General features: G+C 34.8%; 2 protein-coding genes across 4 annotated transcripts; one reads left to right on the top strand and one right to left on the bottom strand.

Annotated features, from left to right (window-relative positions):
• Positions 1 to 1,896: 1,896 nt before the first annotated feature.
• Positions 1,897 to 7,199, bottom strand: LOC117207989 (leucine-rich repeat-containing protein 58). 2 transcript variants are annotated; one of them, XM_033448775.1, is made up of 5 exons: positions 6,941 to 7,199; positions 4,486 to 4,999; positions 3,838 to 4,054; positions 3,398 to 3,587; positions 1,897 to 2,503 (listed from the first exon to the last, which is right to left on the bottom strand). In XM_033448775.1, the coding sequence occupies exons 2-5, from the start codon at positions 4,956 to 4,958 to the stop codon at positions 2,340 to 2,342; spliced, it is 1,044 nt and encodes a 347-aa protein (XP_033304666.1). In that variant the 5' UTR covers positions 4,959 to 4,999; positions 6,941 to 7,199; the 3' UTR covers positions 1,897 to 2,339. The 2 variants fall into 2 exon arrangements, with proteins under 2 accessions (XP_033304666.1, XP_033304667.1); XM_033448776.1 differs by lacking the exon at positions 6,941 to 7,199 and adding an exon at positions 5,923 to 6,071.
• Positions 7,200 to 8,115: 916 nt separating this feature from the next.
• Positions 8,116 to 10,929, top strand: LOC117207986 (mitochondrial ribonuclease P catalytic subunit). Of its 2 annotated transcripts, none has more exons than XM_033448762.1 (5): positions 8,116 to 8,443; positions 8,524 to 9,920; positions 10,002 to 10,248; positions 10,380 to 10,507; positions 10,590 to 10,929. In XM_033448762.1, the coding sequence occupies exons 2-5, from the start codon at positions 9,097 to 9,099 to the stop codon at positions 10,909 to 10,911; spliced, it is 1,521 nt and encodes a 506-aa protein (XP_033304653.1). In that variant the 5' UTR covers positions 8,116 to 8,443; positions 8,524 to 9,096; the 3' UTR covers positions 10,912 to 10,929. The 2 variants fall into 2 exon arrangements, with proteins under 2 accessions (XP_033304653.1, XP_033304654.1); XM_033448763.1 differs by lacking the exon at positions 8,116 to 8,443 and having other exon boundaries at positions 9,170 to 9,261; positions 9,323 to 9,920.
• The last annotated feature ends 5,279 nt before the right edge of the window (positions 10,930 to 16,208 follow it).

Below are 16,208 nucleotides of genomic sequence, written 5' to 3'. Positions count from 1 at the left end.
AGTCGTCTGTGAAATGAGTGCTTAACCCATTCCGGTATGGCCATGTACTATAGTCGTATAATTAAGCCTGCGAGCCAAGTATAGTCGCGGATGTGCTTTTGACGAATGTTGACTGTAATCAAAGGTCTCGTCAGACTTCTCATTGACTACAGTTCGCTCTTCTAGGTCTATACGTCGGCCAAGATTACCTTCTACGCTGCCGTCGTTTATAGTCACCATGATGGTCGCTTGTTTCGGGTGACTATAACCTAATCGTATCAAGTACAGAACACGTACCGGTTACGGTGACTTGCACGTGCGACTCGAGACCTTAAGTCGATTATAGTCGCTGATCTGTTATCGGCACGGTGAATGCAACCGTTCACCCTTACGATTATAGTACGGAATTAAAGTCTTTCATCTAAGTTAACTCGTCAGCTATTAAGTCGACGGTCCCTGCGTACTTATATACTTTTTGACTGTAAGCCGATTATAGTCGGCCGCCATTATACGCTTACTTAAGCTGCAAGTTGAGTATAGTCAGCGGTGAAGCGCATATTTAGGACGTTGTTGACTATAGTCATACTCCCGTGCTTTGAATCTCGAGAATTGCGCGCGACGATTATAGTCAGCAAGCCGGTACGCTTTTATATTCGCTTGCCGACTATAGTCGGCCAACCATCGTGAGCACTAACCAATCATTCGTCGATACTATAATAGAACTGTAACGACTCAGCGAGCTGTAGAAATCTCGTTTTTACTATACATACTCTGTAAAGTAAGCAGCAAGAGAAAAAAAACGTCCATAACGCACTATTAATCATCGACAGCACCGTTCACACCAGCGATGAACCGTAAAACGCCATACCGAGAGGGTTACTCGTTACTCACGATTATAATAGGAAAAAATTGTGTTAATATATATATATATATATATCATATCATATATATATATATATATAGATAATTTGTGAAATGGAGGAAGAAGAGAATCCGCGAACGTACGAAATGTGGTTAGCGTGAGCGATTCGAGGAAACGTGGAGAAGAAAACGAAGCGGAAGAGAAAGGGAGTAGCGTAGTTATTAAAAAAATTAAGACAACTTGCCGATCCGTGAAAGATCATGGCGGGCGAGGAGAAGAGAAGAAAAATGAAAAAGAAAAAAGAAAAAAAGAACGAACGTGTGGCTGTGTGCGAGCAAAACGGAGTGCCTGATGCGTGTGAGCAAAAAGAATACTCGTTCGATGGAGAAATAGAGTGGGGGTTTTGAGGGGGGGGAACGAAACCCAAGCATGTACATACATATACATGTATGTAATGTATAAAATAACAGAGCGCATATATATGAATATGCATATGTATGTATAGGTAATTAAACAGAACGCGGCGACGCTATATGCGATATTAAAGAACAAAAGGAAAAAATGATAAAAAAATCCTGACAGAAAGAAAAATGAAAAAAAAAAACACTAGCGAACTCTTATTACGATATTGCTATTATTCACGAAGAATTGTCACCGACTTAACTTCGAGTTATTAAAAAAGATGACGAAGAAAATGGAAAAAAAGATATGATAACGATGTTCTCTATGAATCTTGAACGACTCTATACCGACGAATCACGATGATTAAGTAACATCGTTCGCTTCGCTACCGTTCACTTGTCGGATGTTTTCAGTTTTACACGGTTCACACACGAGAATAGTCGATAATCGGTAATCGTAGAAATAAATCAGTGGATGTGTTTTAAGCGAGGATCGAACGCCTCCGTTCCTACGGAGACTCTATGATACTATGATTATTATTATTGTAGATTTTGTGGTTTATTTAACAATAAAACGATAACACGGTTAACAGACACTGCGGTTTCATTCGCGACGGTTCCGCACGATGGACGGTGGAGTAAGTATGAAGCGAATTAAGCTCGAATCGATCTCGATGAAATATTTATTTTACGAAATATTTGTTCACGCATATGACAAATTTGTATGCGTAAGCAGACTTATACATATAAGACTTTGTAAAAGTAATTCGTCATCTTTGAAAGACTTTTTATTCTTAGCGACAATGTCGTTTAGTCAATACGAGTACTCGGTCGACGAACAAAAATTCGACCTCGAACTTCCACTTCCCTCCAACTTTCGATTTTAACGTAATTTTCAATTTCAAATTTGTCTGATCGAAACGCTTGATTTATTGTCGAACGTAATTCCTCGCGTATCTCTATGCTTAGCCTTCGACTCTTGAACCTGATACTCGTGTTTGATCTGATTTGAGCGCGATAGTTCAGTCGTTAACGCCCTCTGAACGCAAAACGTAACAGCCTTCGGTAATATTAATACAAAATTCCAGTAATATCAATCAGCCCAGAAGAACCTTCCTTATCATCGCGCCACTGACTACTTCGTCTCCGTCCCGTGATTCTATGCACTTCCTGCTACAAAGGTACTGTAGCAGAGGTAGACGATACTTGCCACAGAAATCGACGAACTTGACGTGTTCCACTCTGTTGTTGAAGAACACACCTGGAAAGAAATGATATTTTTACAGATGGAGACACTTGAAAAAGAACGAGTCTTTGTATTATAAAAATCTTTGTTCATTGGCATAAAAGATATAACTGACAAGCGTTTTGCAAAAAAGAGTACATGAGAGGTCTTAATTATACGTTAATATATAAGGTGTCCTAAATTATTTAATCTGATCCCTATGAATATTTCTGAAACTATTCATTAAACCCGAGAATGTTTCGAATAACAGTTACATGGTTCGACGTTAGTAATTGTTTTGTAGGTGGAAACGTAAAAAGCATATTAAGATCAATTTTTCTTTAATGGAGTCATATATTTTGCAATAGATTGGTCGATCCATTTTGACATACCCTATAAAAAAGTCATTAGTTTAGCAGATATTTTAACTTTTATTTTGTAAAATCTGTCGTATGAAACACAGTGATCCTGAAGGTAAAAGATCACGAGTCCTAATATTCGTTGCTTTAGAACGATTAACCTTTGTCCCAACACAATCTTTTATATAGACAAAAGTAACTAAGATATTGACACGCTGTATAAATAAATTTAATCACCAGCGAACGCACCAAGATAAAAAACGCAACGACTGCGTTATCTGTATAATTGAAACAATTTTGAACGCAATAGTATGGATTACTACTGTTAAAAGCATTAACAGACTACAATGGGGCAAATGAAAATCGCTAACAAGCAACGGTTCACGATGTCTTATCGTCAGGCCGATGTACTTGTTTCATGAATTGCAAACGTGAAAACAATCTCGTGGGGAAAGGCGCGATAGAACGGTATATCTATGATACTGTAAGGGATTGTAATAGAAGGAAAATCGATGTCGATGGTGGTAGAGTCGATAGAACTTTGAACTTTGAATCAAGCTTAGTCACTGACCTTTACACTTCGAGTTGACGCAACGATGACCGCTGTTTAGATACTCCACCAGGTTTCTTGGTATACTCTCCCCGTCATATTGGATGTTGTTAGTCATGATAACTCTGGCAGCCAACTCCAGCAGAGACGGAGGATTGTGTGTCATGTCCGACACGAATCTTACTACCAACGGATTGTCTCTCAAAGATAACTGGACAAACGAATAAACGAATGATTTAGCGAATAAAATTCCTATAAACCAATGTTTAAGTGGTGGATATTACGAAGCATCTTTGTTGATGTTTAACCCATCTTCTGCATTCAGTTTTTTTTCGAAACGTGGTACATATATGACAGATTTAGAATATATATATATATAGTAAGAGTAAAAACTAGAACGTAATTGTAGAAGAGCTAGACTAATTTATACTGTGTAATTTTTTTAAGTAACTTTATACCACCTCCGTCAGACATTTTAACGTGATGATCTCGGTAGGCAGTGTCCTCAGTCTGTTTTTGTGAAGCAGCAGTGATTTCAAGTTCGTCAACTTTGCTATGGAACTAGGTAGGCTTTCCAGCATGTTGTCACACAATACCAACGCCTGGAGAGACATCAGTTCGCCTAAGGTAGACGGTACTTCTGTCAGTCTGTTGCCTCCCATCGATAACACTTGCAATCTTGAAACAAAATGATTAATCTCTTTATATAATTCCCATGCTAACACGACTATTAACCTAGATAAGTATGTCTCTCATATTTCTGAGAAAAAGATTGCAAGATACCTAATTTTGTGATTTCTTAACATTGTCCATACCGTTTAACATCCTTTTCAGAGAATCAAAAGCCCTTCTTTTGGAAAGTCAACTAACAGTAATCAAAAATTGGATCGATACATTAAATTTAGAAGTCAAATAAAGGAAAAAATGACATTGTTTTGAAAATATCACGAAAAGATTCGGGCGTGTCTAATTTTCCTATATTTTTACCATATTTTTGAAACCTGTTCAAAGTTGGAATACTTTCGTGAGCCACTGTGCTTTAAAATCGAAATATTTAATTAGACGTACATGGTGGCTGAAACATCAGAAATAAACGAACCCAAAAATACCTTTGCAGCTTCCAAACATCTTTACTGATCTCAGTGATTTGGTTGCCACCCAAATACAGGTACTTAAGATCCGTCAAGTCAAAAACCTGCTCCGGAAAATCTGTTAACCTGTTGCCGCTGAGATTCAGTTCTCTGAGTCTCGACAGATTTTGGAAATTCTTCGGTAAGGAATCATTCGTGAAGTTATTGTGCTTGGCTACCAAGCAGGTCAGAGGACAATCCTCGAAGAAGTCGGGCAACCGATGAAGGCCACAATTTGATACGACCAACGATTTCAAGTTCGTGAATCTGACTATCGTCTGTGGAATACTGGTCAGCCGATTCTGATGAAGTAACAAGGTGTCCACATGTTCCGGATTCTTGGCATTGATGAAATGATCGTCTAGTAATTGAGGGTCGAGCATCAAATAGGACAGATCCAGTGTCTTGCTGCCGGAATCCGAGTCGCTCGAGTCCGACGTGTAGTTCTCCATAAACGAAGTTTCACGGGTTTCCGTTCAACTGTGTAGAAAACCTTGGGAAACAGAAGAGAAAGGATGAAACAATTTTTTAGAGAAAATTGTTCATTCACTCAAAAAAAAAAAAAAAAAAGAAAAAAGGGAATAATTGCAATATAATTGTAGCTGGATTAATTTCTTTATATCTCGAAGGTTGCTTATCATTGCTCTATTTGCGACTATTGTTTTTTCCTTTTTGAGAAAAATATTGATTCCTTTACTTCTTGTATCGTCATCTTCAAACAACTTTCAAAGAAATAGATGAATTGCAGAATTTCTTCATCAAACAATCGCCGTTTTTTAATTTATCTTACTTACAAAGATATAACGTGTTTATGATAATCACGACGACTCTTCTATACACGGATATGTACATTATATATGCAAATCATTTTATACGCGAAATAAATCGCCTATCTTGCTGCGCGTGTTAATCTAAGCGTAACTACTCTCGATAAAAATTGAGAAAACTTAAGCACGCAAATATAAACAGTGTTTTATATTCCCTTGGTTACGTACTTCGAATCAATAGAAAACATTTAAATGATAAACCGCTAATTTATATCTCACTCTGACCACGAGTGATTAACGGGTTTCCAATGGTAAACAGATATTTTTAAATGAGACATCGATGTTAATGTTTCCGTTAACTACTTGATCGACCAATAGCGTTTCGTAATTTCGATGATGCATTACTTGAAGAACGGTGACGAGGGAAGCGAATGCATTTATCGGTAATTAGCTTGATTCTTTGAGAGATAAATGTCGTTTTTTTCGAGACGGTGACTCCTTATTTCTTTGACGAAAGTGTTAGAAATCTTTCAGGAGCAAAGTTTCCAGAGCGACCTTGTAGAATACAATATACAGAATACGATACTACGTAAAATAAAAATATTGCGAAGCAAACGTTTTGTCTTCTGTATATAATGTACTTGCTTACCTTGAGCGATCAATAAATTTTCGAACTCGATTTTCTCGAAAACTGTTGCATGCAGAATCCGTATAATATCTCTTTCATCTTACTTTCAAAGTTATTTACTTTTCTTTCGACAAATCTCTGTACAGAATCTTTTTGTTTCGTTGTACTGTTCGTCCTGACACGTTTGAAATTAACGCTGACTCTGTTACTTTACGACTAATACATAATCGAAGACGAACAGAAAGCATACCGAAGGGGGTCATATCGTGAACCGTGTGAATCTGTCTTTATCTGTTGCAACCTTCATGATTTCGAAGACCGTGACGAGAGGTCGTGAAACGTTGCGATATTTTGCTTCTATAATACACTGATGACAATTACGAACAATAATTCCGTTAACTTCTGGTAAGTCATCAGATGTTAGAAAATATAAGACATTAAGTAAAACTGTCTTAATAACGCACTTTTCTTATTTTCATTTTCGTTCGAAAAATTATTATTCGAAGAATCATAATTTATCATAAATGTTCCAGGCAAAGGCCATCGATTGTTTTGCGCGAAACGAACTATCTATCGTTACTACGTTACTACGATACGTTGCGAACTACTATCGTTAAAGTACCAATATAAGAAACGAATTGAGAATCAAAGCTCAGTGTCTTTGATTTTAAAAATTTCGCTCATCTGTTTGTAATCTAAAACGCCTCAACGTCCACTTCGAAAATTTTCCTACGTCAATGAAACGACGATAGTAATTTCCTTATCAGATAATTTAAATTTAAATAATTTTAATCGAGAGCTCTTTCATACTTTTAAAAGAGAAAATAGACCTGTCAGCGATCTTCGTGTATAAACGAGTTCGTATCTCGTAGTAGCTTGGTCCTAAGGACTTCACGTGACTTCCGCCATTTTCACGAAGCCATCACATAGTTGTAGGATCAAAATTAATTAACCACGGAGTCAACTGGTTCGCGTAGCCGTGAATGTTTCGAGTATTCCGATCACACGAAATAACCCTGTCTCAATAATATTCTCTTACCTCGGTGCAATTTCGTCTCTCGTTGAACGTCAGAAAGTTTTCGCCCTTCTACGTTGTTGCAAAATTGTCTCGGTCGTTCACTGTTCCGAGTTCCGTGCCACGCTCGGCCGCGGTTTACAGAGAAACTGGGTTTACGATCGGTTTAAGATGTGTGAGCGCCAGGCACGAGACTAAACTATATCTGGTTTTATCAGTCCTCTTTATAAGTTGTTGCAGAAGCACTTGACATCACCGACCGCGTGTTGATTCGCATGGTAGATGTCGTGGTAACGAGTGAACGACACATTTCAAGAAAATTTGAATTTTTTATTAACTATTAACTCATTAAGGACCAAGCAATGTTTATCATAATGTTATGAATATATAGTGGTGTAAGTTAGACCATTTTCGTTTTTCATAAAACAAGGGATTTTACGTTTATTATTATAAAAAATTATAACAAATTAATATATTTCAAATTATCCACTGTATTTTGTTTAATTGTGAAAACATATTTCGATAGAAAGTAAAGTAAGAATTTAATTACATACAAGAAGAAAGGGATAATACTTTTAAGAGTTGAAATGCGTGATTGGAGATTCAGATTTCCAAAACATTATTGATATTGTAGTATTGCTTCTTTTCAAGAACATTTTTTTGCCAAAGAAACTCTTTATATCTATGTTTATTGTCAGAAAGTCGATCGATAGATGTAATTTATTTATTAAAATTTATTCGGTATTGAAAAAATTATTTAAATTGAAATATTTATAATGGTAAATTAATGAATCTTTTATCGTTAATTTTACACTTATTACATTTAAATTAAATTATTCTCAATTATACAATATTGATAAGAATATGGCCATCGTATTACACATTCTAGAATGTTTGAAACAATGTTTCTAACATTATAATAATTTTTATTTCTACATTATTTCTAAGGTTGAAGTAAAATTTGGAAAACGTAAATACAATTGTGCTGAAGGAACTGACGGCTATTGGGTATTAAACATGATTGACACGAAAGCAAAAAATTGCAGGATTCCTTTAATTAAGAATAGGAAAGCAACAGCTTTAATTAATATTACTATCGGCTTATTGCTGAAAGCTATATAAATATATGTATACGAGTACATATATTCAATAATACAAGAGATCGTATAGCATCAAGTTTATAAGCGAGATTTTGATGTAGAGAATGCACAAATATAAGTTTAAGTTAAATTATGATTAGATTAGACCTAAATTATGCAAAAGATAGAAGCATGTTGTCACCCTGTAAAAGACTAAATGCACAGGAGACGCCGGTATCATGATGATAACTTTGCCGACTGTTTGTGTGAATTTTTATGGTGACGTTTCTGTCGCCAGATGGAATTGGTTTGATGGAGTCACTAATAGCGGCAATACGAAGACATTTTAATTTTATATAATGAATGTAAATAGTTCTACAAACTAATTTCATTATCTTCTGCCTAATATAAATCTGATTTTCCTAACAATTATCACTTACAGTGTATAGTACTGATTTAATTTATTCTATAGGCTTATACATAAAGCCAATATACAATTTACATATATAATTTACAACTTATTAGTAGCGTCTAAGTAAATTTAAGATATGCATAAACTTTGTACACGTATAACTTTTAAAGTAATGATCTTCATACCTCAAAACTAACATTTTTGGATTTTATTTGTGAAAAATAAAAATCATATACTATAAAAAGAGAGTCAGAAATTCGATATGTATAAAAGACAAAGTTCAGGAAAAATATATAATTCATATTCATTCATTCATAATAAAAATAATAATTTAAAATTAAGACGAAATATTCGCTTTACTCGAGTGTAACTTTTAACAGCTTATAGATTGCATGTGACTACAATTTCAACGCTGTGAGTACTTTAGGTTAATGATCTCCGTGTTGTAAAACTGGACTTTACTTATTAAAAACTACGAGAAGAAAATTGACGTATTCCCAAATAAGTTTAACCTCAATATTTTTTTAAAGAATGTTAAAATATATCGTGCCTTTGCTGTTATGTTCTGTTCAACCGTGATTGCTTTTTGAGGTTAGAAAAAGACAACAGACTCCATACATTAAAGTGAAAAATATACCAAAACATTTTGTAATTTTAGCAAAATTGAAATTAATTGAAATAATATAAATATGTTTTCATATATTCGTCAAACATCAGTGCTACGTACAATTATTAGAAATGTATACATAAGTACTATTGAGCAGAAGATTGATAAATATTGGCAATATGTGGTGAATAATTGTGAAAATGCATTAACACAACCTAATACTATATCAAAAGAAACATGGGAAAATGTAAGAAAACATATCATAGAATCACAATGCGATTCATCCACTCTTGATTTTGTTATTCTAGACATGTTTCAACGTATGAACTATCCGGATGCTGGAATATCTTATTATAAATTTTTAATAGATAATAATTATAAACCTGAAATCCCTGTTATTACTAAATATTTGCAGTTGTATGGCATAAAAAATGGTCCAATATCAGAACCAGATAAAGAATATATTTTAGGTTTGTACAATAATATTAGTAAATTGTATACTTCATTTAATGAAGAGCTCAGTAATGCTTTTATTGAATGCTTATGTAAAATGGACATGTGGAAGGAAGCTATTAAAGTTATAAAAACACACGAAGAAAATGATAAATATTTGCTTCGAACTGGATATACTAGCTTAATTTCATATTTATTTGATCATAAACAAGAGGAGTTGGCATATGAATATCTCATGCATAGCCTACAAAACGGCCATGGGCCTTATGACAATGCATATACTACGTATTTAAAATATTGTTTAAAAGAAAAAGACACATTTAATATGAAAATTGAGAAGTTATTTCTAATGTGGAATGCATATGGTATTAAACCTAGTCAAGACATTGCATTTGAATGTATGAATGCATGTATCAAATGTGGTTGGTCTGTCAGTCAAACTGTAATGTCAAGGTATAAGATATACAATTATTAATAATAATAGTAATTAGTTTTATTTTTCCGTACCGTTACCCTTTATTATCTTTTACATAGATCAAGGTGTCGGAAGTGTAACGTAGACATTTCACAACAAAGTTTACCTGACGAGGACTACGAGCGTTTATTGCAAGCTATAAAGAAACGTTTGATCTTTAATGAAATGTGTTATGTAACTGAGCCGCAAGAGATACAATCGTTTATAAATTTTATTAATAAAAATAAACCATATGACATAATCGCAGACGGATTAAATATTATGTATATTGCTAAAAGCGGTATCAAGAAAGATCTACTGTATGAAGTACGTAACTTTAAAACTATCACAGTATCATAATAAATAATATTAATAAATAATAATAAATAATATTTTAACGATTGCTATCTTTTTATCAATTGAATATGCACGATCGATAAGTAATTAATATTTTGCAGATCAAACGGATTTTCAAATCTTATGAAAAGCAGAATAAAAAGGTATTAATCATTGGAAAAGCACATATGAAGAAGTTTATAGCCAAAGTAGGTCTGCAAAGTGTAGATTGTTTCTATGTTAAAGATAGGTATGCATTATAGCTATCTATAATATATTGTTATTTATTCCTTAAACCATAGATTATATTTATATTGTTCCGTTTTTTTTAGCTCAAACGATGATTTATTTGTATTATATGCGGCATTTGCAAGTAGAAAAAATGGTAGAATTATTTCTAAGGACTTGATGCGTCAACATATATTTGCTTTGCAAGACATTGAGTTAAATGCTCTCTTTAAAAAATGGCAGTTATCGCATCAGTTTTTTATTGATGTAAAGAAGGGTTTCATACAGTTAAATTCACTGTTTCCTATTGACGCGATCGTTCAAAAGCAAAATAATAGTTGGCATATACCGTATGTCGCTAATGATAAAATATCTAGAATGAGGCATACATGTACCAATGACTGGATGTGCTTCAAAATGCATTAATAAAATTATATGTATATATTTCTATAGAAATTTTTAAAATTACATCTATTTTGTAAAAATAACTTCTTTTTAAATATATTCACATTTACATAAATATGAAAATATGAATATATTAAACAGGACGGTGTTATGCTTGATACTGCGTAAAATGTTGTCATAATATATATGTATAATGCATTACGTATTTTCTTTTAAGTTTATTTTATAAATATATATATTATGCGAATTTTGTACTTTTCTTATCTAATTTATTGACAGGATTATGTCGATAACAAAATGTTTCTGTTGTACGAAAATGTACTAGCAGATGGCGCATAATGCGTCATTAGATGTAGTTCAATAGAATTCGTGTCATACATTCCAGTTTGTGCTTTTCAATGCAACAGGTGTTACGGTCCGTCGAGTTTTCGTGTGAACTTTTTATTATACGTTGTTGTACGTTTGAATAAGTGTGTACGTATTCTTTGACGTCTTCTCGTCAAAGTGATACACGCTTATTTTCGCTATTACATCCCTTGATCCAAAACGCACATCTTCAAGAAACGATCTTTGGTGCTTGAAGTATATACATATATACGATATTTATATATAGAAAAACAGTCATACTCGTTTCGAGGCAAGTATTTGTTTATTAACCATACAAGAGACAACGCACGTTAATTTACGCACCATCATTTCGATTTTACTGTTTGGTGACAACAGAACGCGAAGTATTTAGGTTATTTGTGATTTAATTGTGATTGTTGACACGTGCGTGAAGCGAACGTGATTTACTTGTAGTTGTCCGTTAACGAGAACGCTTGTTGTCCATCACGCAAAATGCGTGTTCCGTATTATACACTATAAAATACACGCACTAGTTATGTTATTGCACCAACCTACTAGCGAACATAATTATTGTTACTCATTTATTTTTGTTTCACGGCATCGATTGGAAAACTCTTTCGTTAATTTGTTGTCATTACTGTATGCATCACGATGCTGTCCGTTTGGTTACTTTATATTCTCTTTGTTATAATCATTAATATGTATGTATACATAATATTCTCTATATGGTCTTTTGTATCGAATAATGATTGAATGAGGTAATTGTATTTGAAACGAATGTAAGGAAGTGATTTTTACGACAGATTTCGCGAAACGGTGACAGTGATAATCGATAATAGTGTCCTCGGCCGTATCGTGAGAGACATCGCAAGAGAGTACCTATCTTTTCCTGATGCTCGTTTCGCTGCGCCGCCATAGAATATGAAGAATCAGTCGTCTGACAGTTAAAGCGTGATCTTTTTATGGCATACGTGACACATCCGTGATACATATCATTGATACTTCGAACTTAAAATATTTATATTCGTTTTACGTTACGCGTGTTATTTTTCTTTATATTATACAAATATGTTTCCATATCGAAAAGAAGAATATTCTCGATAATTTTGAATAACAATGAGAAATATTGAAAAGCAGTCACGTGACTGTGATGTCGCGGTAGTCGTTCGTTTCGAAAAGGAAGTTGGATAGTACGGTTTAAACGCATTTGCGTACAAATGAGCACGTAAATGAGTGGATTATTTAAACGAGTCAATCAATGTGGTGCATTCATCTTGAAAAGGAGGCGATCCAGCGGGAAACGAATCAGGTTTGTTACGAGTTTCCTGAACGTGTTTGTTACTTTCATTTTTTTGTCTCGATCTAAACTTGAAATGACAATTTGCTAACGACTTCTAAAGGCACGTGTCGTTCACGATTTGCTATTTGAGATACTTTCTATTAAGAGCAATTCATCTTTAAGGATTTATTTAGAAATATACATTTATTCGTTGCGTAGACTAACGTATACACGGTGTCTAATAACATGGCATGATATCGAATTACCACTTCAATTACGACATTTTTAACTCGATATTAAATTCTCAATTCTTGGTAATCAATGATTACGTAATGGAATCCTAGATACGAAAAAGGGAGAGAAAAATCGGTCGACCTTGAAACCTCGATAGCGCCTCTACCTAATAGAAAATCACAAAATAGACATCGATGTAATTAACAATGTCGATAATCTCCGGTTCTAACATCGTAAAAGTGAATGGCCTGGTGTTCGTACTCCGCGGAAACCCGTTTTTGCGCGTGGGTGGCGCAAAAATATTAGAACCTACGCGAGTTTCACGCATTTGGCGCGTTTCAACTTCAACGATCGAACGTCCCTTGGCTTTCGCGTTCTGTGTAGGAAAACGTAGGCACGCTGCGCACCACTATAAGCTCGATTTCAATAATTCGATACATGTCTCGAGTTAACTCTTCCGATACTACTAGTACATTTAGACCTTTATACAGGGTGTTAAAAAAGTGAACCAATGTTTTGATATTCATATGGATGAACGAAGGTGCTTTAATATCTGTCACTTTTATTACAAGCATATCCATGTACTTAAACCTTCGAAACATTTTACATTTTCATCCTTGGAAATCGACTAGAATATTTAGTCGTAAAATATCACGTATAAACGTAAAGCTTCAAGAACTATCGCGAAAAGTGCTAATAGCGAATTGGATGGTCTAGGGTGTTGCGGGGTGCCTCTTCGAACGCAACTATGGGAGCATTTCCACGAAGAACGACCCGATATTTCGAAACGGCGACTAAAACCTTGGTTATACGACCACTTACTCTTATAATCGTGTTTCATCGTTTCACGATACGTCGCCATTACGCGTTCCGCCCTCTGCGCGCGTTTGTCCTGCTCCGTTAACGCGGATCTTGAAACCGTATCAGCGAAAATGTGAAGATCCTGTTGTTTCTAAATATTCGCCTGATTGATATTCGGGTTATACGTCCAAATTTACGATCAAAGAACGTTTCTCTACTGTTTTATTTCTTTGTAACCGGAATAACATACTCTGTTAAGCTGAAGAACATATACGGCTATATACAACATCGAGAAATAAAAATTAATATGGATAGCATCGAGAAACGGGGTGAATAGAAAAAATTGGAAATAACTTCGATGTACGAGCGTTGAGATACAGGGGGTTGTTTCCTCGTATTCTCTCGAGTTTCTCGATTATGGGCTAACGTGTGTGTTGTATTTATACACATTGGTGGGAGAGAAAGAAGTGGAAGAGCGCATTGCGGATTGGTAGATATCGCCATATATGTATATTGTATATGTATATTGTACCTAAGGGTTAAAGTATTCCTGTAATAGTAATAAGAAATAGTGGAATTTTGACTTGTGATAAGATATCATATTCGCTGCTACTAAAATACGATCATTCCGTTGTATTCGTTGCACATTTTTCTCATCGAAACTATTTTATTCCAACAGAATATTTATTCCACCACACTGTTCATTGCTTTTTTTTGCTTTTCTCGATATTGTTTCATCAAAATGCGTCATTAGCAGCGAAAGTAATATTACAACGATTCGACGGATGTAACAAACATAATTTAACGACATATTAGATTTTATCCCAAGTAATTTATTTCAGATTCAAATTAGAATTTAAATTTCAATTTTAAATTGTAAGTTTATATTTTCACTCTTGTTCTACGTTGTGTTCGCAACTTGAAGTTTCTACCATCTTGTCTTCAAAGTATAATTAACTCATTGGTGCTTGGTAACGTGTAAAGTGCTACACATTAGACATCTATATAAATAATTTACTTGAAAAATGTACAGAACGAGGAGACAAATGGTCGAATGGAGATCAACACCAGTAGGCACACATCTGGATAAGATAAATCTTATCCCACCTACCTGGTTCGTTGACATCTACTACCAACTATCTCTCTTATCAGTCGTATAACGTGTGTAGCTAGTGATAACGTATTCGCAGGCACAATTGCACTATTGTTGTCGGAAGGTTCACGTTTTTCTTTTCACTCACACTATCTACCACTAATACAGCGTGAGGTCTAATAAAACGAATCTCTAGAATCGATTATAAATAATAACGATGATAATAATAATGGTAACAATTCACAAATTATTTCATCGAGCTAATTAGTACCAACTAATTCTTTTCATCTCTCTGTTACGTATTTTCGCTCTTCGTACACAATTCTCTCGGTCGATTTATAAAGTCGAACTCATGGAACATCGTTCCTTCTCTCTCGACTTCTCTTTCCATTTCTACGATCTACCACCTACTTCCTGTGATCGCTTAGTTGCCCATGAGATCGCGTTCGCGCAGTTTTCCACTCGATTAGTCGGCCCATTATCGAGATGCAGGTGAATCGCGGTTAATCGCGCGTCATTTCGGAAAAATTTATACGACTCGCGGCCGAGTGCAGACGGTGGCTCGCCTCCCATCGCTTTGTGCATGGGGTGTATACGCCTATGGTGGACCACGCGCCTAAAATCGATTCAGAGAGACACAGACAGGGCATAGACCTTGGTGCGCAGGGTTGATTCGTCGTAACTTGCCGAAACTGTGCGTATTTCCTCGTCTGTATGGTCGACAGATCGGAAATTATACGAAGATTACGAGAGAGAGCTATTAGAGGTAGAGTACATTTTTTGTTTATTTTCTGATTTTAACGTCACTTTACGATTAAACAGGAGAATTCTAATATGCAATGATCGAAAATGAGAGCAACGTGTTAGGTTCAAAGATGTAAGTTTCTTGAAAATAGATAATTACAAGGTAAAGGTACAATTATTAATTTGAAAATTTCGACGACGATGGAAAAGCACGCGTGTAGCTTTAAGATCCAGATGAAAGGGCAATTTCGAGAATATGAAATCGATTGAACTCGAAAATTACTCTATAAAAAATGTGAAATGCGTCTTGTCGTCTTCTCCTTCTGTCGTATCCATGCAATCTTTTTTCTTACGATTCACTGGTTTTTTTTTTTTTTTTTTTTTAAAGAAGCGTGCGAGAAATTTACGCGGTGCAGGATCAAGTTAGAAAGAAATTTAAATTCTCCGATAAATTGTATTTTGGGTTTAATACCTGTCTGGAATATTATATAAACTAGAATGTACCACTTTCCTTCGTGAAAAGTGAGTTAAGAGGTTCTGCATATCTAATCACTTCCGTTGAGACAAAATTTACGAGTGCAAATTCCTGTTACTCGGTTGTGTAACTATTCGCGAATTGTAAAAATGCCGGGAAAAAACGGAGCGATATAGAATGCGACACGTTGCCAACAGGAGTAGTTTGGATGTTTTTGAAAAGTTTGTAAGAACGTTTGTTAAGAATCTCGGATTAATATACAGATTTTCAGCGTTCGCGAAAATTAATATCTTTAACAGCGCAGCTTGCTGCAAGTTAATTATATTTCACAAGTTAGTCATTCA

This window comes from Bombus bifarius, unplaced genomic scaffold (assembly GCF_011952205.1).
Source record: "Bombus bifarius isolate JDL3187 unplaced genomic scaffold, Bbif_JDL3187 scf7180000008047, whole genome shotgun sequence".
Classification (NCBI taxonomy): domain Eukaryota; kingdom Metazoa; phylum Arthropoda; class Insecta; order Hymenoptera; family Apidae; genus Bombus; species Bombus bifarius.
This window is presented reverse-complemented; position numbering and strand designations above follow the sequence as displayed.

Excerpts from the sequence above, each read along its gene's own strand:
- LOC117207989 (XM_033448775.1), bottom strand. The coding sequence starts at position 4,958 with ATGGAGAACTACACGTCGGACTCGAGCGACTCGGATTCCGGCAGCAAG. Across the intron at positions 3,588-3,837 it reads CGTTAAAATGTCTGACGGAG|TTATCTTTGAGAGACAATCC; the intron begins GTGGTATAAAGT and ends TCGTTTGTCCAG. Across the intron at positions 2,504-3,397 it reads CGTCAACTCGAAGTGTAAAG|GTGTGTTCTTCAACAACAGA; the intron begins GTCAGTGACTAA and ends ATTTCTTTCCAG.
- LOC117207986 (XM_033448762.1), top strand. The coding sequence starts at position 9,097 with ATGTTTTCATATATTCGTCAAACATCAGTGCTACGTACAATTATTAGA. Across the intron at positions 9,921-10,001 it reads AGTCAAACTGTAATGTCAAG|ATCAAGGTGTCGGAAGTGTA; the intron begins GTATAAGATATA and ends TCTTTTACATAG. Across the intron at positions 10,508-10,589 it reads TGTTTCTATGTTAAAGATAG|CTCAAACGATGATTTATTTG; the intron begins GTATGCATTATA and ends CGTTTTTTTTAG.